At 43.6% G+C, this 22,598-nt stretch overlaps 1 protein-coding gene across 1 annotated transcript; it reads right to left on the bottom strand.

Annotated features, from left to right (window-relative positions):
* Positions 1-927: 927 nt before the first annotated feature.
* Positions 928-12,466, bottom strand: CUNH3orf22 (chromosome unknown C3orf22 homolog). Its single transcript, XM_025860275.2, is given in 5 exon segments — positions 928-1,152; positions 1,155-1,276; positions 2,293-2,424; positions 3,159-3,288; positions 12,372-12,466. Coding segments are annotated over 4 exon segments (543 nt in total). The 5' UTR covers positions 3,248-3,288; positions 12,372-12,466; the 3' UTR covers positions 928-952.
* Between the last annotated feature and the right edge of the window lie 10,132 nt (positions 12,467-22,598).

The following is a 22,598-nucleotide window of genomic DNA, read 5'->3' as shown; positions in this document are numbered from 1 at the left end:
GTTCCTCCCTAGGGCTTGGGGAGGGCCCCTTTTCAATTCTCACTCCACAGGGGACCTCATTCCACCTTCTTTCCAGAACAATGCGGCGACTTACCCACATTGCTCAGTGCAGCCACCTTAGTTACATCTTCAGGGCCCCCACACTCTTCTCTTCTAGTGAGAGGGTTATAGTTAGTGTCCCCGATTTTATTTACCCTCCTAAGGACTCCAAGATAACCTTCTGGTCCCTCTCTCTGTAGAACAGAGCAGGGAAACCCTTACATCTTCTGCAGGCACCCTCCTACACAGTGCTGCTATTACAAATGCCAAAGAAATTACAACAGTCCCTGATTTTTATTCCATATCACTTCTCTTTGAAGAATCTGTAATCCACCAACAACGTGGTATTAAGTTCATGTATTAAAATTTCAGAAAATAGTAGGCTTGTCCCCAGGTCCCCCAGTTCTTCTGCCCAGAGGTACTGATTGTTACCTACTACACACACACACACACACACACACACACACGTGCACACACATGTACACACACGTACACTCTGTTTCCTAATGTATATAAGATGGGAGTATATCAGAGACACTTCTGTTGTGCTTTAAAAAAAATCTAAATATGCATTGTAGATTGCTCCAGACCAGTATATAAAGAGCTAGTTCCTCATTTCAGTGGCTGCCTGGTAGTCGGGGTCTGGCCGTGGTATATCAGTGAACAGCCCCCTAGTGGTGGATATATAGGTGGTCTCCGATCCTTTGCTATGGCGCTGTAATGAATATTGTTGTCTAAATATCTTTACTTACATGAGCGAGTGCATCCTTGGGATCAATTCTGGGAAATGACATTCCTACTCTCTCTAAACCTCACACCAACCATCACTTCATTTTATCGATGAGAAAATGGACGTTCCGAAAGCAAATTGCTCAGTCCAAGCAGAAATAGGATTTGAATCTGTGAAGTTTATTCACATGGCGTGGGATCTGAGGAGATGAAGAGCCCCATCAGGGTGGTTCCCCTCACTTGAGTTCACCTCTGTCCGGAAGGGAGTGCTCTGTGGCCACCACTTGGAGAGCCCGGGACAGGTGGCCGTGAGGGAGGCCGCTCGGAGCCGGGCTCTAGAGGAGGCCTCTGGAGGGGTGGGCAGCGCAGGTGCCGGGGGGGGACAGTGGGGGCGCCTGGCCTAGGGAAGCGGCGGCTCACTAGCTTGAGTTCCCAAAGTTGGCTCAGTAGAGGCGGTGGCAGCGGAGGGTTCAAGCAGGACAGTGACGTAAAATCTGGGGCCCCAAGCCTAGAAAAGCGACACAGAACCCCACGGGTCCAGAGATGTCGGCTGGGGCCACGACCAAGACTGCTCCCAGCCCAGACCTGCCCTGGGACCCCACGCTGAGCCTCTGCTGCCCTCCCAAACGCCACCTCCCATGTCCACGTCAGAACCCCAACAGGGTTCCCGCGCCGTGCCTCAGACACAGCCAGGACTTGGTCCACCAGGCCTACGCAGACACTGAATGAATGTCATCCTCCAGTCGCTGGACGGCCACCAGCAGGTGCACCAGCACTGTATGGCCACTTCCCCTGTAAGGCCACTGCTCCTCCCTTGGTCTGTCTTTTCCAACAGCTACATCAGCCTTAGAGTTGGAGGGAGGTGCTGAGGCAGTTACAGTGGAGCTGGGGTCCGCGGGAGGTGGGGTGGATGCCCCTCTCCACCAACTGGTCACAGAAGCCCTGCATTATGTCACAGCTGGTGTGTGATGGCCCAGGGACAGCCTGGATCTGAGTTCCAGTTTAGGGCGAGTATGTGAAATGTTCATGTGTGGGGACTTTCCAAGGGTGTCTGGGTGTTTCACTGTGTGTGCCCGTGTGTGGGGGGTACATCTGTGAGTAGATGGTCAGTCTAGAAGTGGCGAGTGTGAAGTCCCCTGTCAGTGCCTCCACCCTCAGAGCAGGCTGCAAGGAGACCAGAAACTTGTGGGCTCTTCTTCTGTTTTGCCTCTGCTGTGTGGAAGGATGTTGGCTAAGCTGCCTGCTCAGGCCTGTTTCCCTACATGTGGACAGGGCCCTCTTCAGATGAGGCCAGGGCCTGCCCACCCGAGGGTCCTGTGCAGCCTCTCCCACAAACTGCTTGCTGTGGGAGGGACCACAGGACTTCAGTGTCTCCTTTCTGGGCCTTGGTTTCTTCAGCTTGGAAGTGGAGCCTGCTGGGAGAGTCACATGAGTGTCTGTGTGCAGAGCTGGGGTGTAAGGCCAGCAGCTTGAGAGTGGTTGGTGGGCCGAAGCAGCTGTCGGCATCCTGGGCCTGTGACTTACCCTCTGACTGGAATGGATCTTGTTGGCATCAAAGTCTTCTGCAGGGGCAGCTGATCCCTCAGTGTGGTGGTCATCTTCGTGACCTCCCAGGGCTTCAGGAACTCTACAGTAGGTTCTGTCAGCCAAGAGAACCTGCAATGGGCACTTGGCATCTTTAGTGAGCCTGCAGCCACCAGCCATATGAATAGCTCTTCTCATCTGGAACTTTGTACTTGCCAGGCATCATTCTAAGTGCTTTATCAACATTAACCTGTATGTCAACTCACAACCATTTATAGATGAGGAAATTAAGGCACAGAGAGGTCAAGTGACTTGCCCAAGCTCACACAACTAGGAAGCCCTCCAAAGTTGCTACATTTTTTTTTTTTTTTTTTTTTTGGTCAGGACCTATCAGTGCATTGATGGTGGGATCCAGGACACAGCCTGGCCACACAGAACATTTAGTAACTGTCACTGGTCGGGGCCCCAGAGCTGCCCAGTCTGGGGGTCTCTACTGATTCCCAAGTGCCCTAGGGCTTTACACACTACATCCCACCCCAGTCTGACCCCATCACACCTTTGGCAGGGGTAGGTGTTCATGAATGTGCTCCTCAGGTGGTTCCCACGAGGCCACTGACTCAGAGCGAAAGAGCCGGCTACGGCTCTGGGATGGCCCCAGGTGTCCCGGCCACCTATCTAGAGGCCCTCAGCTCTGATTGGGATGGGGGCGGGATGCAGATGAACCCCAGACTGTCACAGAGCTCCTCAGGGAACTCCCTGTGGATGAGAAACCTCATCCCAGGTCCACACTATATGCCCCTGGAATGCGCTTTGGCATGGCCTCAGGGGAGGCAGGACTTGGCCCTAGGGGCCTCGGAGTCTAGTACCTGTATGGAAACTTCCTGGCAAATTTTTCCTGGGCCTTCTTTCTACTCTTCTTGTACTGGGGGCACTTCTTGGGGTTCTTCGAGTTCATCACGGAAGGAGGTTAAGCTGTGGCACACTTTTCAGCCATGGCTGGAAGACAAGAGGAGGCCTGTCAGAGTGGGGAAGGGGATGGGAGCAGCCAGACTGGACCTGGACCAGGCACTGGGCTTCCCCTCGGGATCGCGAAGGGGACAGAGAATGGGGCCCCTGCCTGCCCCTCAGGGCTGAGTGAGGGCTGGGTCATGCTGGCCCATCGCCCATGCCCGGCCTCACCACACTGTACCAGTCATACATGCTCTCACGTGTGAGTGTGTGTGTGGGTGTGTCTGTGAAATTTTATGTGCACAGCTTTGTGTAACCACCACCTGGGATGGTTCTCAACTAAACAGCCCATCCCAAACTCTGGCAACCACGAATCTGTGTTCGTCTCTATACTGATGTGACTTTACAAGTGTTATACCAATGGAACCACGCAGGAGGTATCTGGCTTCTTTCTCTCAGCATAAAGTCCCTCAGGAACCAGCCCGGTTGTGCATATCAGCAGGTGGTTCTTCTTTCAGTGCTGAGTAGGATTCTATGGGATGGATGTGCCATGCTTTGTTTAATCCTCAACTGTTGCCATGCTTTGTTCAAACTACATCTGGGTAGTTCCTGGTATGGGGCTATTATGAATAAAGCTGCTATGAATATTCATGTGCAAGTTTGCGCATGAAAATAAGTCTTTGTTTCTCTGGACTATATAAGGGTGCAGTTGCTGTGGCTTATGATAAGTCCATTTTTAGTTTTAAAAGGAGCCACCAGCGGAGCAAGATGGCGGAGGAGTAGGAGACTTGGATTTCGTCTGGTCTCAGGAATTCAGCTGAATAGGGATCAAACCATTCTGAACACCTACGAACTCAACAGGAGATCGAAGAAGAGAGTAGCAACAACTCTCTGAAAAGAGAAACTACCACTTACTGGAAGGTAGGACGTGCAGAGAAGTGAATCCGAGGTGATATTTGGGAGGATAAATGGCGGGGGAGGGGGCCTCCGTTGGCCGCTTCTGGCAAGTGCTAGAGCCGCGGAGCACAAAATCAGAACTTTTAGAAGTCGGCTCCGCTGAGGGACGTCACTCCAGTGGCTAAGCGGGGGGTGGAACCCTCGCGGGACAGTGTGGTCTCAGGACCCTCAGGGTCACAGAAAGACCGGGGGTGCCTGAGTGCGGCAGAGCTCCCAGGTATCAGGGCGGGGAAGCCAGCTGCAGAGACGGAGCCGAGGCGCGGGCTCTCAGCTCAGGGTTGCCATAAACTGTGATCGGTGACAGTCGGGCCACTGCTCCTCCAGCAGGGACCCAACAAGCGGCAGATCTGGGGAGACTCCCCTTCCTCCCCCCGGAGGAGCGGCACGGGAACGCACTGCAGGGATCTGCTGGGTTTGGAGACTCCACACAGGGTCGGGTGCCAGAGGTAGCAATGCTCGGTCACAGGCCGGGTGAGCACGGAGTGCGGCCGGAGACCGGGGAGACGGGAGTGACTGCTTTTCTCTGGGGGCGCACTGAGGAGCAGGGCCCCGAGTTCTCAGCTCCTCTTGGCGGAGATTGGGAGGCCACCATTTTCACTCTTGTCCTCCAAAGCTGTACCGAGAGCTTGCAGGGAACAAAAGCTCCTGAGAGCAAACCCGAGCAGATTACTTAGCCCGGACCGACAAGGGCGGGGCAATTCCGCCTCCGGCAAAGACATTTGGGAACCACGGCAACAGGCCCCTCCCCCAGGAGATCAGCACGATCGGCCCACAAGCCAAGACCAAGTTTACCGATCAAGGAGAACGGGAGAACTCCAGCGCTAGGGGAATACTGCACATAGAATTCATGGTTTTTTTACCATGATTCATTTGTTTTTCAAAGTTAATTTTTTTAACTGTTTTTTTTTAATTTTTCTTTTTCCCTTTTTCAACCAACATCTTATCAATCCCTTTTTTCAGAAAAACATTTTTTATTTTTCATTTTTAGAGTCATATTTTATCCCTTCATAGTAGTTACCCTTATTTTGGGCATATATATATAAGTTGTTCTCTCTTTAAAATTTTGAGATACAGTTTCTTCTAACAGATCAAAATATACCCTAAATCACTAGTGTATGGCTTTGCTCTAGTCTCCCTTTTTCTTTTCTTTTTTTTTTAAATCTTCTTCTTTTTCCAAACAAGTTCTTATCAATTCCTTTTGTAAATTCTTTTATAATTTTCATCTTTATAGTCATCTTCCATCCCTTCATTGTATCAACCCTTATTTTGTATATATATAAGTCTTTCTTCCTTTAAAATTTTAGGAGGCACTTTCTCCTAACAGACCAAAATACGCCCAAAATCTAGTGTGTGGCACTGATCTATGCACTAGCCTGATCATATCTGATCATATTCTGGTTTTTTTGTTTTGTTCTGTTTTTGTTTGTTTTTATCTTTTTCTTTTTTTCTCTCTCTCTTTCTTTTTTCTTTCTTTCCTTCCTTTCCCCCTGGTTTCAGGTCTTTTCTGATTTGTATAGAGTATATTTGCTGTGGACGTTGTTAACCTGTTAGCATTTTGTTCTCTCATTTATCTATTCTCCTCTGGACAAAATGACAAGATGAAAAAAATCACCTCAGCAAAAGAATAAGAGGTAGTACCGTCAGCCAGGGACCTACTCAATACAGACATTAGTACGATATCGGACCTAGAGTTCAGAATCATGACTTTAAAGATACTAGCTGGGCTTGAAAAAAGTGTGGAAGTTATTAGAGAAACCCTTTCGGGAGAAATAACTAAAATCTAGCCAAGTCGAAATCAAAACGGCTATTAATGAGGTGCAATCAAAAATGGGGGCACTAACTGCTAGGATAAATGACACAGAAGAGAGAATCGGTGATATAGAAGACCAAATGATGGAAAATAAAGAGGCTGAGAAAAAGAGAGAGAAACAACTACAGGATCACGAGGGCAGAATTCGAGAGATAAGCGATACGATAAGATGAAACAACATTAGAATAATTGGGACCCCAGAAGAAGAAGAAAGAGAGAGAGGGGCAGAAGGTATATTGGAGCAAATTATAGCAGAGAACTTCCCTAATTGGAGGAAGGAAACAGGCATCAAAATCCAGGAGGCACAGAGAACCCCTCTCAAAATCAATAAAAATAGGTCAACACCCCAACATCTAATAGTAAAACTTACGAGTCTCAGAGACAAAGAGAAAATCCTGAAAGCAGCTCGGGAGAAGAGATATGTAACCTACAATGGTAGAAACATAAGATTGGCAACAGACCTATCCACAGAGACCTGGCAGGCCAGAAAGGACTGGTATGATATCTTCAGAGCACTAAACGAGAAAAATATGCAGCCAAGAATACTATATCCAGCTAGGCTGTCATTGAAAATAGAAGGAGAGATCAAAAGCTTCCAGGACAAACAAAAACTAAAGGAATTGGCAAACACGAAACCAGCCCTACAAGAAATATTGAAAGGGGTCCTCTAAGCAAAGAGAGAGCCTAAAAGCAGAGGTTAGAAAGGAAGACAGACAATATACAGTCACAGTCACCTTACAGGCAATATTATGGCACTAAATTCATACCTTTCAATAGTTACCCTGAATGTAAATGGGCTAAATGCCCCAATCAAAAGACACAGGCTATCAGATTGGATTAAAAAACAAGACCCATCCATATGCTGTCTGCAAGAGACTCATTTTAGACCCAAAGACACCCCCAGATTGAAAGTGAGGGGGTGGAAAACCATTTACCATGCTAATGGACACCAAAAGAAAGCTGGGGTGGCAATCCTTATATCAGACAAATTAGATTTTAAAACAAAGACTATAAGAAGAGATGAAGAAGGACACTATATCCTACTTAAAGGGTCTATCCAACAAGAAGATCTAACAATTGTAAATATCTATGCCCCTAACGTGGGAGCAGCCACTTATATAAGGCAATTAATAACAAAAGCGAAGAAACACATTGACAACAATACAATAATAGTGGGGGACTTTAACACCCCCCTAACTGAAATGGACAGATCATCTAAGCAAAAGATCAACAAGGAAATAAAGACTTTAAATGAAGCACTGGACCAAATGGACTTCACAGACATATTCAGAATATTCCATCCCAAAGCAATGGAATACACATTCTTCTCTAGTGCCCATGGAACATTCTCCAGAATAGATCACATCCTAGGCCACAAATCATGTCTCAACCACTACCAAAAGATTGGGATTATACCCTGCATATTTTCAGACCACAATGCTTTGAAACTAGAACTCATTCACAAGAGGAAAGTCGGAAAGAACTCAAATCCATGGAGGCTAAAGAGCATCCTACTAAGTAATGAATGGGTCAACCAAGAAATTAAAGAAGAATTAAACAAATTCATGGAAACCAATGAAAATGAAAACACAACTGTTAAAAATCTTTGGGATACAGCAAAGGCAGTCCTGAGAGGAAAGTATATAGCAATACAAGCCTTTCTCAAGAAACAAGAAAGTTCTCAAATACAGAACCTAACCCTACACCTAAAGGAGCTGGAGAAAGAACAGCAAATAAAGCCTAAACGCAGCAGGAGAAGAGAAATGATAAAGATCAGAGCAGAAATCAATGAAATAGAAACCAAAAGAACAGTAGAACAGATCAACAAAACTAGGAGCTGATTCTTTGAAAGAATTAACAAGACTGATAACCCCCTGGCCAGACTTATCAAAAAGAGAAGAGAAGTGACCCAAATCAACAAAATCATGAATGAAAGAGGAGAGATCACAACCAACACCAAAGATATACAAACAATTCTAAGAACATATTATGAGCAACTCTATGCCAGCAAATTAGATAACCTGGAAGAAATGGGTGCATTCCTAGAGATGTATCAACTACCAAAATTGAACCAGGAAGAAATAGAAAACCTGAACAGAACTATAACCACCTAGGAAATTGAAGCAGTCATCAAAAATCTCCAAAGAAACAAAAGCCCAGGGCCAGATGGCTTCCCAGGGGAATTCTACCAGACATTTAAAGAAGAATTAATACCTATTCTCCTGAAACTGTTCCAAAAAATAGAAATGGAAGGAAAACTTCCAACCTCATTTTATGAGGCCACCATTACCTTGATCCCCAAACCAGACAAAGACCCCATCGAAAAGGAGAATTACAGACCAATATCCTTGATGAACATGGATGCAAAAATTCTCACCAAAATACTAGCCAATAGGATCCAACAGTACATTAAAAGGATTATTCACTATGACCAAGTGGGATTTATCCCTGGGCCACAAGGTTGGTTCAACATCAGCAAATCAATCAACGTGGTACAATACATTAACAAAAGAAAGAACAAGAATCATATGATCCTGTCAATAGATGCAGAAAAAGCATTTGACAAAGTACAGCATCCTTTCTTGATCAAAGCTCTTCAGAGTATAGGGATAGAGGATACCTACCTCAATATCATAAAAGCCATCTATGAAAAACCTACAGTGAATATCATTCTCCAGGAACGCGGCAGGGATGTCCACTCTCACCACTGCTATTCAACATAGTATTAGAAGTCCTAGCCACAGCAATCAGACAACAAAAGGAAATCAAAGGCATCCAAATCGGCAAAGAGGAAGTCAAACTCTCACTCTTTGCAGATGATATGATACTTTATGTGGGAAACCCAAAAGACTCCACCCCAAAACTGCTAGAACGCATACAGGAATTCAGTAAAGTAGCAGGATATAAAATCAATACACAGAAATCAGTGGCATTCGTATATACCAACAACAAGACAGAAGAGAGACAAATCAAGGAGTCGATCCCATTTACAATTGCATAAAACCATAAGATACCTAGGAATAAATTTAACCAAAGAGGCAAAGGATCTGTACTCAGAAAACTATAAAATACTCATGAAAGAAATTGAGGAAGACACAAAGAAATGGAAAAATGTTCCATGCTCGTGGATTGAAAGAACAAACATTGTGAAGATGTCAATGCTTCCTAGAGCAATCTACACATTCAATGCAATCCCCATCAAAATACCATCCACTTTTTTCAAAGAAATGGAACAAATAATCCTAAAATTTGTATGGAACCAGAAGAGACTCCGAATAGCCAGAGGAATATTGAAAAAGAAAAGCAAAGCTGGTGGCATCACAATTCCAGACTTCCAGCTCTATTACAAAGCTGTCATCATCGAGACAGTTTGGTACTGGCACAAAAACAGACACATAGATCATTTGAACAGAATACAGAGCCCAGAAATGGACCCTCAACTCTATGGTCAACTAATCTCCGACAAAGGAGGAAAGAATGTCCAGTGGAAAAAAGACAGTCTCTTCAACAAATGGTGTTGGGAAAATTGGACAGCCACATGCAGAAGAATGAAACTGGACCATTTCCTTACACTACACACAAAAATAGACTCCAAATGGTTGAAAGACCTAAACGTGAGACAGGAGTCCAACAAAATCCTAAAGGAGAACACAGGCAGCAACCTCTTTGACCTCAGCCGCAGCAACTTCTTCCTAGAAACATCGCCAAAGGCAAGGGAAGCAAGGGCAAAAATGAGCTATTGGGATTGCATCAAGATAAAAAGCTTTTGCACAGCAAAAGAAACAGTCCACAAAACCAAAAGACAACCGACAGAATGGGAGAAAATATTTGCAAATGACATATCAGAAAGAGGGCTAGTATCCAAAATGTATAAAGAACTTATCAAACTCAACAGCCAGAGATCAAATAATCCAATCAAGAAGTGGGCAGAAGACATGAACAGACATTTTTCCAAAGAAGACATCCAAATGGCCAACAGACACATGAAAAAGTGCTCAACATCGCTCAGCATCAGGGAAATCCAAATCAAAACCTCAATGAGATACCACCTCACACCCGTCAGAATGGCTAAAATTAACAAGTCAGGAAATGACAGATGTTGGCGGGGATGTGGAGAAAGGGGAACCCTCTCCTACACTGTTGGTGGGAATGCAAGCTGGTGCAGCCACTCTGGAAAACAGTATAGAGGCTCCTCAAACAGTTGAAAATAGAGCTACTGTACGATCCAGCAATTGCACTACTGGTTATTTACCACAAAGATACCAATGTAGGGACCCGAAGGGGTATGTGCGCCCCAATGTTTATAGCAGCAATGTCCACAATAGCTAAACTGTGGAAAGAGCCAAGGTGTCCATAGACAGATGAAAGGATAAAGAAGAGGTGGTATATATACACAATGGAATATTATGCAGCCATCAAAAGGAATGAGATCTTGCCATTTGCAACGACGTGGATGGAACTGGAGGGTGTTATGCTTAGTGAAATAAGTCAATCAGAGAAAGACATGTATCATATGACCTCACTGATATGAGGAATTCTTAATCTCAGGAAACAAACTGAGGGTTGCTGGAGTGGTGGGGGGTGGGAGGGATGGGGTGCTGGGCGATAGACATTGGGGAGGGTATGTGCTATGGTGAGTGCTGTGAATTGTGCAAGACTGTTGAATCACAGATCTGTACTTCTGAAACATATAATGCAATGTATGTTAAGAAAAAAAAAGAAGATAGCAGGAGGGTAAGAATGAAGGGGAGTAAGTCAGAGGGGGAGACGAACCATGAGAGACGATGGACTCTTAAAAACAAACTGAGGGTTCTAGAGGGTAGGGAGGTGGGGGGATGGGTTAGCCTGGTGATGGGTATTAAAGAGGGCACATTCTGCATGGAGCACTGGGTGTTATGCACAAACAATGAATCATGGAACACTACATCACAAACTAATGATGTAATGTATGGTGATTAACATAGCAATAAAAAATAAAAAAAATAATAAAAGGAGCCACCAAACGACCTTCCAGAAGAACTGTACTATTTTCCATGCCCACCAGCAGTACACGAGTGACTGTCTTTTTAAAGCTCCTTGTGCAGATGAAGGTAGGTCAGGGCAGAGAACAGCAGGGGTTAAGGACTGATGGATGGTGTTTCCTTTGCCATCAAATCGCGCAACCGTTGCCTGCCAATGGCTGTGGTCATATGCCTTCACTGTGGTCAAACCAGCCATCGTATTGTGAACATGTGACCTCAGAGCCCGTTGTGACAGTGCCAGCCTCCTGCCAGAAATGCCAGCAGCCCTGGATTGTGGCCTGGCCCCTCAGACCCACCAGGAAGTCTTCCCGACCTTCCACATACTTGCCCACCCAGCAAAGAGCTTTGTTCAAAGTGCAGCTTCTCTACACCAGTGCTGGCCAGTGGGGGCCTCCGTGGCCTCTGACCCCAGACCGCGACTGTTATAAGGACACTGGGGTCCCTTTCATGGGCCTGGACCCACAGCCTCCACTGTCATGTAAACCCGGGCAGGTCACTATACCCTGGCCCTCCTCCTCCTGCTGAAAAGCCAGGTGAGGGCCCTGGTCCAGGATGGGTGCCTGTTTCACAGTGGGAGGCACGGGCTCTGGGCTCAGCCAAGTGTCTGCTAAGCTCCATGTGTGACCTCATTTAATGTTCTCCACCTGACAGAGACCAGGTGATGGTCACCCCCGTTTTCCAGGGAAGGAAACTGAGGCTCTGAAAGGTTAGGTGCTCTGCCTACATCCTGACCCACCTGGTGAGTGGGGGCGAGGTGGGGTCCAGAGTGCCATCTGAGCTCTACAGCCTCAAACAGTCCCGAACGGGGCTGGGAGAGGTGACTATACCAGCCATTGACCTGAGGAAGTGGCGCCACTACAGGAACCCAGCGGTCTGGAGGAGGCAGGGGAAGGGACACCCCTCAGGCCCACCCCATACCTACCCGCAGACCCCCTAAGTTGTCAGCGTGACCCTGCAAACTGACACAGCTGAATCTCCCTCCCTCAGGGGCAGAAGGGCCACTGCAGAGGCCAGGGCAGGACTCTGACACCATGGCCATCTGTCCCTGGCGCCATCTTGCTCCTGCTTCCCTAGCTGATCTGGGACTGTCCTTCCCAGCCACCCAGGCTGCCTCCCTAAATCCTAGTAGTGACCATGATGGGGGCTTGGCTCAGGGTGCCCTGGCAGTGTCGGGAAGACACCAGGTATGAGAGCTGCTATGCCCCTTGACCCCCCAAGACTGGTTCCCCCTGGCTACAACACTCTCTTGGTTCAGTGACATAGAGAGGCACAAGCCTGGGTACACAGAGCCTCCAGCCAGAAAGGAGTGGGTGAGTGGACCATCTAAGCTGCAGGCTACTCACAGGCTCGCTTATGTGATGCCAGAAGGGTGGAAGCTGGCCATGGCCCTAGCTACCATGCTATCACAGGAGCACTGGCCCTGGGGCCCCAGCAGTCCAGGCCCACAGGGTCATTGCGACATCAGAAGCCCTTGAAGTCACAATCAATGACACTGCAGTTGCTGAACCATGTGGCTTAGAAGCTGGCCTGAAGCCCCTCTAGCCCAGAGTGGCTGTAGAGATGGCAGCAAGTAAACCAGGGCTTGCTGGCATTCCCATGCTCAGCACCCTGGGTGGATCATCCACCTGAACATATTCCTTAGCAGGGATCTCTCCCATGCAGATTCTGGGGACAGAAGAGATATCCCAGAAATAGCTAAAATCTTACTTTGGTTGCAGAAAAGTTATCCTGGCTGACTCTGACCTGAGCCTTAGCCACAGCCCAACAATCATGGGATGAGGTTTGAGCCCAGGGGAGTGTGAAAGTTTAGGGCGGGGCCCAAAAGGCCCATTCCCTTTCTCCCAGTCTGGGTCACTACCTTCTGTGTGGCCTCAGGCAACGGCTCAATTTCTCTGTGCCTGTGTCCCAGACTACATATGCGTTTTGAAAAAATCGCTCTGGTGGCAGTGTGGAGAACAAAGTGAACAGGGCCAGGAGTAGGTGTGGGTAGACCAGGTGACCAGCAAAGGCAGTAACACCGATGAGGGGTGGTGGTGCTTTGGAATGAGGTGGTGATGGGAGATGGAGGGAGGAGGGTGGATTTGAGAGATTTCAGGAGACCAAGTTGTTGGGAGGGCCAACAACGACTCTGGGTTTCTTTTACTGACACTAGATGGGACTGGACTAGGCCTTGGAGGGAGACCATGGGTTCGGCCTTGGTCAGGTTCAGTTTGAGATGCCTTTGAGGCCTCCCTCCACTTAGGCACTTCTACATCTGGGTCTGAGATCCAGAGGGGTGAGGCCTGGGCACAAAGTATGTTTGGGTGTCACTGATGTATCGGTGGTAACTGAAGACAATCATCTGAATGGAAGGCAATGTGGAAGAAGTGAAGAGGGCATTGGCCTGAGTGTTAAGATACTCAGTATTTAATGATCAAGTAAATATTTAGTGCCTGTGACCCAGACAGAGAGGACAAAGTCAGCGGTGTCATGGAAGCCAGGGGATGATTCCAGCTCAAGAGGTATAGACCAGTCAGTGGTGCCAGTGCTGCAGATGGTTGTGACCAGGTGAGAAGGAAGAAGTAACTTTAGGTTTTAGTGCTGTTTCGTTTTATGCAGAACTGTTTCTGTGGAGGAACACATGCCAGATTACTGTCGAGTCGAGGAATGAGAAGGTGAAGGAGTTGAATTGGAGGTGGTATGGCCATTTCACCCAAGCCATTCTCCATTCTCCATTCTGCCTTCATTCTACTAATGTGATGCGTTACATTGATTGAGTTTCTTATTATGAAGCACCCTGGCATTGTGAGCACAAATCCCACCTAGTCATGACACATAATCCTTTTAATATGCTGCCGAATTTATTTTGATAGTATTTTGTCGAGGATTTTGGAATCTATATTCATAAGGGGTATTGACCTGAAGTTTTCTTGTCTTGTAGTGTCTTTTTTTGGCTTTGCTATCAGGGTAATCATGACCTCATAAAATGAGCTTGGAAGCGTTCCCTTCTTTTCAATTTTTTGGGAACTTTGATGAGGACTGGTGTTAATTTTTTTAAATGTTTGGTAGAATTCACCAGTGAAGCCATCTGGTCCTGGCCTTTTCTTTGCTTGTGTGTGTGAGTGTGTGTGTGTGTGTGTGTGTGTGTGTGTGTGTGTGTGTGATTCTTAGGGGTTTGTAATTGCTCTGGATAGAACTTCTAGTACTAGGTTGAATACAAGTTGCAAAAGCAGGCATCCTTGCCTTGTTCCTGATCTCAGTGGGAAAATTTTCAGTCTTTTTACCGTTGAGTTGGACATTAAGTGTGGGGTTTTCATATATGGTTTTTATTATGTTGAGGTAGGTTTTTTTCTATTACTAGTTTGCTGAGTGTTTTTTTTAATCAGGAAAGTGCTAAATTTTATCAAATGCTTTTTTTGGCATCAATTGAGATCATCATGTGGGATTTATTTTCATTTTTCTTTAATGTGGCATATTTGATTACCTTTCATAAATTGAACCATCCTTGCATTCCAGAAATAAATCTCACATGGTCATGGTGTGTAATCCTCTTAATATGCTGCTGAATTCAGTTTGCTAGTATTTCATTGAAGATTTTTACATCAATATTCATAAGAGATATCAGTCTTAGTTTTCTTTTCTTGTAGTGTCTTCTGGCTCTGTTATCAGGGAAATGCTGGCCTCATAGAATGAGTTAGGAAGTGTTTCCCCCGCTTCATTTTTTTGGAAAAGTTTGGAAAGGATTGATATTAGTTCTTTAAATGTTTGGTAGAATTCAGTGAAACCATCTGTTCCAGGGGTTTTCTTTGTTGGGTGGTTTTTGATTACTGAATTAGTTTACTTACTATTTATTTGTCTATTCAGACTTTCTATTCATGATTCAGTCTTGGTAGGTTGTGTGTTTCTGGGAATCTGCCCATTTCATCCAGGTTATCCAATTTGTTAACTTATAGTTTTTCATAGTATTCTCTTATAATCCTTTTAATTCTCTATAATCAGTAGTAATATTCCCATTTTTGTTTAAGATTTTTAGTAATTTGAATCTTCACCTTTTTTTTCTTAGTCAGTCTAACTAAAGGATTCACAATCTTGTTGATTATTTCAAAAATCGACTTTTGGTTTTGTTGATTTTCTACATAACTTTCTACTCTGTGTTTTATTTATCTTTATTCTAATCTTTATTATCTCCTTTTTTCTGCTAGCTTTGGATTAATTTGCTCTGCATCTTCTAGTTCCTTAACTTACATGATTAGATTATCAATTGGGGATCTTTCTTCTTTTTGAAGATATATAAATTTCCCTCTTTACACTGCTTTCACTGCATCCTATAAGTGTGGTATGTTTTGCTTTTGTTTTCATTTGTCTGAAGGCATTTCTTAAATTCCCTTGTGATTTCTCCTTTGATTCAGTGATTGTTTAAGAAATGTTGTTCAGCTACCACATATTTGTGAATTTTCCAATTTTCTGTCAATTTCTAGTTTCATTCCATTGTGATCAGAAAATACATTTTGTATGGCTTGAATTTTTTAAAACTTATTAAATTTAATAAGACTTGTGTTTTGTGGCCTAATGCATCTTGAAGAATATTCCAGATACACTTGAGAAAAATGTATATTCCACTATTGTTCAGTGGAGTTTTCTGAATGTCTGTAAGGTCTACATTTGGTTTATAGTGTTGTTCAAGTGCTCCATATCTTTATTGATTGATCTTCTGTCTAGTTCTATCTATTATTGAAGGTAGGGTATTGACTTCTCTATTATAGTAGATCTACTTTGCTATCCAATTTTGTTAAATTTTGATATATTTTTGGGCTCTGTTGTTAAGTGTGTATATGTTTATAATAGTTATAAACATTATATGTGTATATGTTTATAATAGTGCCCCTTTTTGGGGCACCTGGGTGGCTCAGTCGTTAAGCATCTGCTTTCTGCTAAGGTCATGATCCCGGGGTCTTGAGATCGAGCCCCGCATCAGGCGCCCTGCTCAGCGGAGAGCCTGCTTCTCCCTCTCCCACTCCCCCTGCTTGTGTTCCCTCTCTCACTGTCTCTCTCTCTGTCAAATAAATAAATAAAATCTTTAAAAACAACAACAACAAAATAAAAATAAACAAATAATAGTTATATCTTCTGGATGGGTTGACCCTTTTATCAATATTTAATGTTCTTTTCCTCTTGTAATCTTTTGACTTAGAGTGTATTTTGTCTAACAATAATATAGCTGCCCAGCCCTCTTCAGGTTACTATTTTCATGGAATATCTTCTTTCATCCTTTGCTTTCAACTTCTCTGTGTTTTATATCTAAAATGAGTTTCTTGTAGACAACATATAGATGGATTATTTTTATACATTTTAAAATAATCTCTGCCTACTAATTGGAGAGTTTTATCTATTTACATTTAATATAATTACTGATAAGGAAGGACTTTCTTCTGCCATTTAGTGTTTGCTTTTTTTATGTCTTATATGTCTTTTTCCTCAATTCCTCTACTGCTCTCTTGTTTGTATTTAATTGAATTCGGTAATGTACAATTTTGGTTCCTTTCTGTCCTTTTCTATATATATTTTCAGTTACTATCTTAGTGGTTACTTTGGCGGTTATGATGAAAACCTTACATTTATAACAACTTAGTATGAATAACAGCAACTGAGTTACAATTGTGCACACTCTGCTCCTATACGTCTTCTCCTCTCTTTATACTGTTATTGTCACCCATTACACCATTAACACAGATTTGCAATTATTACATCGTGCATTTATGTTTTCATATAGAAAAAAGGAGGAGTTATAAACCCAAAATACAATCACATTGACCTTAACATTTACTTATATACTTGCCATTACCATTGTTCTTATTTCTTCCTATAGCTTTGACTCACCGTCTAATGTCCTTTCAATTTTGCCTGAAAGACCCCCTTTGGCATTTCTTGTAGGGCAGGTCTATGAACTCCCTCCATTTTTGTTTATTTGGAAATGTCTTAATTTTTCCTTTATTCTCAAAGGATACTTTTGCCAGATATAGAAATCTTGGTTGAGAGTTCTTTTCCTTTCAGGTCTACAAATATGTCATCCCTCTGCTTTCTGGCTTCCATGGCTTCTGATGAGAAATCAGTTGTTAACCTTATTAAGAATCCCTTGAATGTGATGAGTAACCCCTCTCTTGCTGCTTTCAAGATTCTGTCTTTGTCTTTGAGTTTTGACAATAAGACTATCATGTGTGTTGGTGTGGATCAGTTTGAGTTTATCCTGCATTGAGTTCATTGAGGTTATTAGGTATGCATTATCATACCACAGGGAAGACAGAACTGGTGTATTGAATTAAGAACATGTAGATTATGACCTGATGAATGAGAGCACAAGCCACCCACATGGGGGTCAGCAAGTAGCTACCTCAGCATCCAAGTTCCCTCTGGATGGTAAGTGAGACCCATGAGGTCATTTGGATTGAAGACACAGTTTCAGTACACCCACACAAGAAAGTAGCTACCAGAGTTATTATTATTCAGAGATCCCAGATGTGAGGGGGTGCAACTGAGCCAGTGGAGGGAGGGCAGCTCCCCAGGTCACAAGCAAGCAGGAGATAGAGAGCAGGTAGCAAGGACCTATTACTTACAAGGCGGTTGGGGTGTAGGTCACTTTTTGTGGGATCAACAATAAAGTGGTTACTTTTAAAGGTGGCTGGGAAAAGTAAAACAGGAACTTATGGTGGGCATCCTAAATTCAATTCCTTATCTAAATATCCAGAGTCTGGGTGTGTGCAGGGTTATCATACTAGGTAAAATGCCTAAGCAACAACTCAGAAAAACAAAGTTGTTTTCCCCAGATATTCTTTTCCTGATCACAGCATGCTTTTCATCAGATTTGGGAAGTTGTCAACCATTATTTCTTCAAATAGTTTCTGTCCCTTTCTCTTTATCTACTATTGGTAGATAGTTGGTATTCTTTTTATTTTAAGATTTTATTTGTTGAGTAATTTCTACACCCAACATGGGGCTTGAACTCACAACCCCAAGATCAAGAGTCACATGCTCAACCAACTGAGCCAGCCAGACATCCCTCTGTTGGTATTCTTGATGGTATCACACTGATACCTCAGGCTTTGGCCTGAGGCATTTTTCTTCATTCTTCTTTTTTATTTTTCAAACTGGATAATTTTGATTGCCTCACCTCCAAGTTACAGGTTAAACTGTCCCTTCAAAATTCATATGTGGAAATCCAAAACCCCAGAATATGAGTTCATCTGGATATAGGGTCATTGCAAATGAAATCAGTTAAGATGAAGCCATACTAGAGTAGAGTGGTCTCCTAACCCAACATGACTTATGTCCATATGAAAAGAGAAAATTTTGGATGCAGACACACACATACAGAGAATAACATGTAAATATAAAAGCAGAGATTTATAAGGCAAGAAATGCCAGAGATCACCAGCAAACCACCAGAAGTTGACAGAGAGGGATGGAACATATTCTCACTCAGTACCCTCAGAAGGAACCAACCTTGATGACACCTTGATCTCAGACTTCTAGCCTCCAGAACTATGAGTTAATAAATTTCTGTTGTGTAAGCCACCCAGTCTGTGGTACTTTTTTACAGCAGCCCTAACAAACTAACACATATCTTTGTTTTTGTTTTTGTTTTGTTTTTTTTGAGAACTGGACATTCTAAATATATGATAACTCTGGAAAATACATATTCCCATCCTCAGGATCTGCCGATGTTTGTTTGTTGAAGGCTAGACCCATCTGTCTGTGACTTTTCCAAACTATTTTGGAAACTGTGTATTCCTTATTTTATGTGGTCACTGAAGTTTCCGTTTCCTGTGGTCATCTAGTAACTTGACAAAGATTTCTTTAAGTATCTGGCTTCCAAAGGGGGAAAAATAAAATAAAATATTTAAAAAGTACTGCCTCTTTAAATTCTCTTGTGGTAGGGAAGTTGCTTCAGATTGTGAGGGTTGAATGATCAGCCTCTGTGCTAGCCCCTCAGCAGTCAATAGCAGCAACCAGCAGTCAAAACAAACAAACAAAAAAACCCCCTGAGTTTTGAAGGACAAGGTCCTATTGCCCCAGTAAGCCACACCATGAACACAGGCCCCTGTGCCTGTGGCTCCCTGCCACGGTGCTGGAGGATGTAGGGTGTTAGCCGCTGGAAGCACGGGAACATGGAAATTCACCAAAATTTACAAGCCTCTTCACCAAGCTCTCCCCTGGATGCTTTAAGTATTTGATTAGATTCTAGAGCTCCCAAACACTTGCTTCAGACAGTCCCTGCCAGCTCAATTATTGTTTCAGTGGAGGGATGGATTCCTGGAGCATCCTACTCTACCATTTCCATAATGTCACTCCTGTTCATCTACCTTTATTGCTGAGTAGGGTGCATCACTGTTTGTTTAACCATTAACCCATTGTAGGACATTTCAGTTGTTTCCATTTGGGGGTTATTATGAATAAAGCTGCTATATACAATCATGTACGCATGGAGATGAATGGAAGTCTTTGTTTCTCTGGGATAAATGCCCATCCAGTGGTTTTTAATTTCTGCTATCATATTTTGCATTTCTAACAAGTGTCCTATGGTCCTCAGAATGTTACTTCTGAAGGGAAGCCCTATTCTCTGTTCCTGAGTGGAATACATTATCTCTGAGCATATGTACAGTCTCCATTTCTTTCAAGCCATGTACTTTGTATGATTTGTATGTTCATGTTAAATGTTGGAGATTAAAAAGATGTTTCACTTTGGGGATGATGAAACTGTTCTTTATCCTGATTCCATTGGTGGTTTTACAAATGTTTGAACCAAAAAAAAAAATCTTAATTTTGTTGTAAGTAAATTATGCCTCAATTAAAAACCTTTTTTCAAGTTTGAAAGCTCTGAGCTTGTGTTTACAGCTTACTGAATTTGGACTTCACCGTCCAATTTTCTAACTGGGAAGTTCATTTGGGGACCCTTATCCAGTATCTTTAGGTCTCTTTCTATGGGCTGTCAGAGTCCCCTGAGAAATCAGACTCTACCCACCTCTGGCCAGAGAAGGGTAAAGGCTTGTTGCCAGAGTTCCAGGAGCTCAGTGGGAGATGTGTAGGATTCAGTATGTATTTTCTCACTTCAATATTGTGCTGGGATAGCACACCTTCATTTGATCCCAGTGCCCCTAGTCAAGAGGCCTTTGGTTTTAAACATTTCCAGAAAATAACCTTCCAGATATTTGCCAGTGTGTGGAAAGTGCTCTGTAGAGTGTCCGGAGGTGAAAGTCTCATTATTTCTTAAATGGATTTTTGGTCTGCTTGATGTCAGCTGGCCCCCATACCCCCTCCAGACATACACGGTGTCACTAACCTTTGATGACTTTGATGAGAAGCCAAGCTGGTTTCTTGACTTTTCCCTTATGTGCTTATAAATTTTTTTAAACCCATCTATGTGCTTTTCTTTCAAAAATTTCGTTTTTATTTGCCTCTGTTGCTATTCTGAGGGAAATTAAATAATACCTAAGTAAATGAGGAAAGAACCCTGCTTCGGGACTGGAAGATATTTTTTAAGATAGATTTATTTATTTATTTATTTATTTATTTATTTATTTATTTATTTGACTGAGTGAGAGAGAGAGCACAAGCAGGGGGAATGGCAGAGGGAGAGGGAGAAACAGGTTCCCCACTGAGCAGGGAGCCCAATGAGAGGCCCGATCCCAGGACTCTGGGATCCTGAGCTGAAGGCAGATGCTTAACCGACTGAGCCACCCAGGTGCCCCTTGGAATTTAATATTGCTAATATGGCAATGAAATATTCCATAGGCTCAATGAAACCCCTATCAAAATCCCATCAGATTTGTACAGAAATAAAAAAGTTGATTCTAAAATTCACATAGAATTTCAAAGGGCCCTAATTAGCCAAAATAATCCTGAAAAAAGTAAAACATACTTGAAAGACTCATAGTTCTTGATTTCAAAACTTGCAACAAAGCAACAGTAATCAAAACAGAGTGGTACTGGCCCTCGGAGAGACAAAGATCAAGGGAATAGAATTGAGAGTCCAGAAACAAACCCCCAGTTACAGTCCATTGATTTTGACAAGGGTGCCAGGACCATTTGGTGGGAAGAGCATAGTCTCTTGAACAAATGGTGCTGGGACAACTGGAAGTTCCACATGCAAAAGAATGAAATTGGGCCCTCATCTCATATGATATACAAAAATTAACTCAAAGTAAATCCAAAACCTAAATATATCTAAGTGTCTTCTAGGGGCATCTGTGTGGCTCAGGGGGTTAAGCGTCTGCCTTTGGCTCAGGTCATGATCTCAGGGTCCTGGGATCGAGCCCCGCATCAGGCTCTCTGCTCAGTGGGGCATCTGCTTCTCCCTCTCCCTCTGCCCCTATACCCTGCTCTTGTTCTCTATCTCTCAAATAAATAAATAAAATCTTTTTTTAAAAAAAGTCTCCTAAACTATAAAACTCTGAGAAAAAAACATAGGTGTTGCTCTTTGTCACCATGGATAAGGCAAGGGCTTCTTAAATATGACACCAGTAGCATAAGCAACCAAAAAACAAATGCAAAACACATATCTCATGATGGTTGTTGAGTTCAACAACAACAAGACAAACCATTAATTTAAAATGGGCAAAGGACTTGAACAGATGTTTCACCAAAGCAGAAGTACAAGTAGGCAACTAAGTACAAGTAGGCACATGAAAAGATGCTTAACATCATTAGACAGCAGGAAAATGCAAACAAAAACCACATGAGATACCATTTCAGGCCCATTCAGATGGCTATTATAAGAAAAAGAGAAAGAAAAACAAGTGTTAGTGAGGATGTGGAAAAATCAGGACCTTTGTGCATTATTGGTGGGATTGTAAAATGGGGCAGCCTCTGTGGAAAACAGTTTGGCCGCTCCTCAAAAAGTTAAACATAGAGTTATCATATGACCCAGCAGTTCCACTCTTAAGATATACCCCAAAGAATTGAAAACAGGGACTTAGAATGATACTCACAGTGAAGGTTCACTGAAGAGTTATTCACAATAGCCAAAATGTGGAAACAACTTGTGTCCATCAAGAGATGAATGGATAAACAAAATGTGGCATACCCATACAATGGAATCTTACTCAGCCTTAAAAAGGAATGAAATTCTGATCCATGCTACCACACAAGCTTTGAAAACACTTGGCTGAGTGAAATAAACCAGACACAAAAGGGCAAACATTGTGTGATTCCACCTTTTTTTTTTCTTAGAGAGGGAGAGAGTGAGAGTGTGCACATGTGCAAGTAGTGGAGGGCCAGAAGGAGGAGGGAGAGAGAGAGAGTCTTAAGCAGGCTCCACGCCCTGCACAGGGCCTGATGCGGGGCTCGATCTCACAATCCTGAGATTGTGAGCTGAGCCAAAATCAAGAGTTGGAAGCTTAACCAACTGAGCCACCCAGGCGCCCCTGTGTGATTCCACTTGTGGAAACTACAATAGACAAATGCATTGAGGAAGAAAGTAGAACAAAGAGTTCCAGGTGCTAGGGAGGAGCAAGGAGTTGGCAGTTATTGTTTAATGTATGAAATGCCACTGAACTGTATGTTTTAGGATGGTTAATTCATGTTATGTGAATTTATCT

This window comes from Callorhinus ursinus, unplaced genomic scaffold, assembly GCF_003265705.2.
Source record: "Callorhinus ursinus isolate GAN/ISIS: 27379988/994484 unplaced genomic scaffold, GSC_fseal_2.0 scaffold119, whole genome shotgun sequence".
Classification (NCBI taxonomy): domain Eukaryota; kingdom Metazoa; phylum Chordata; class Mammalia; order Carnivora; family Otariidae; genus Callorhinus; species Callorhinus ursinus.
The sequence above is the reverse complement of the archived record's forward strand: the minus strand, read 5'-3'. Positions and strand labels throughout refer to the sequence as shown.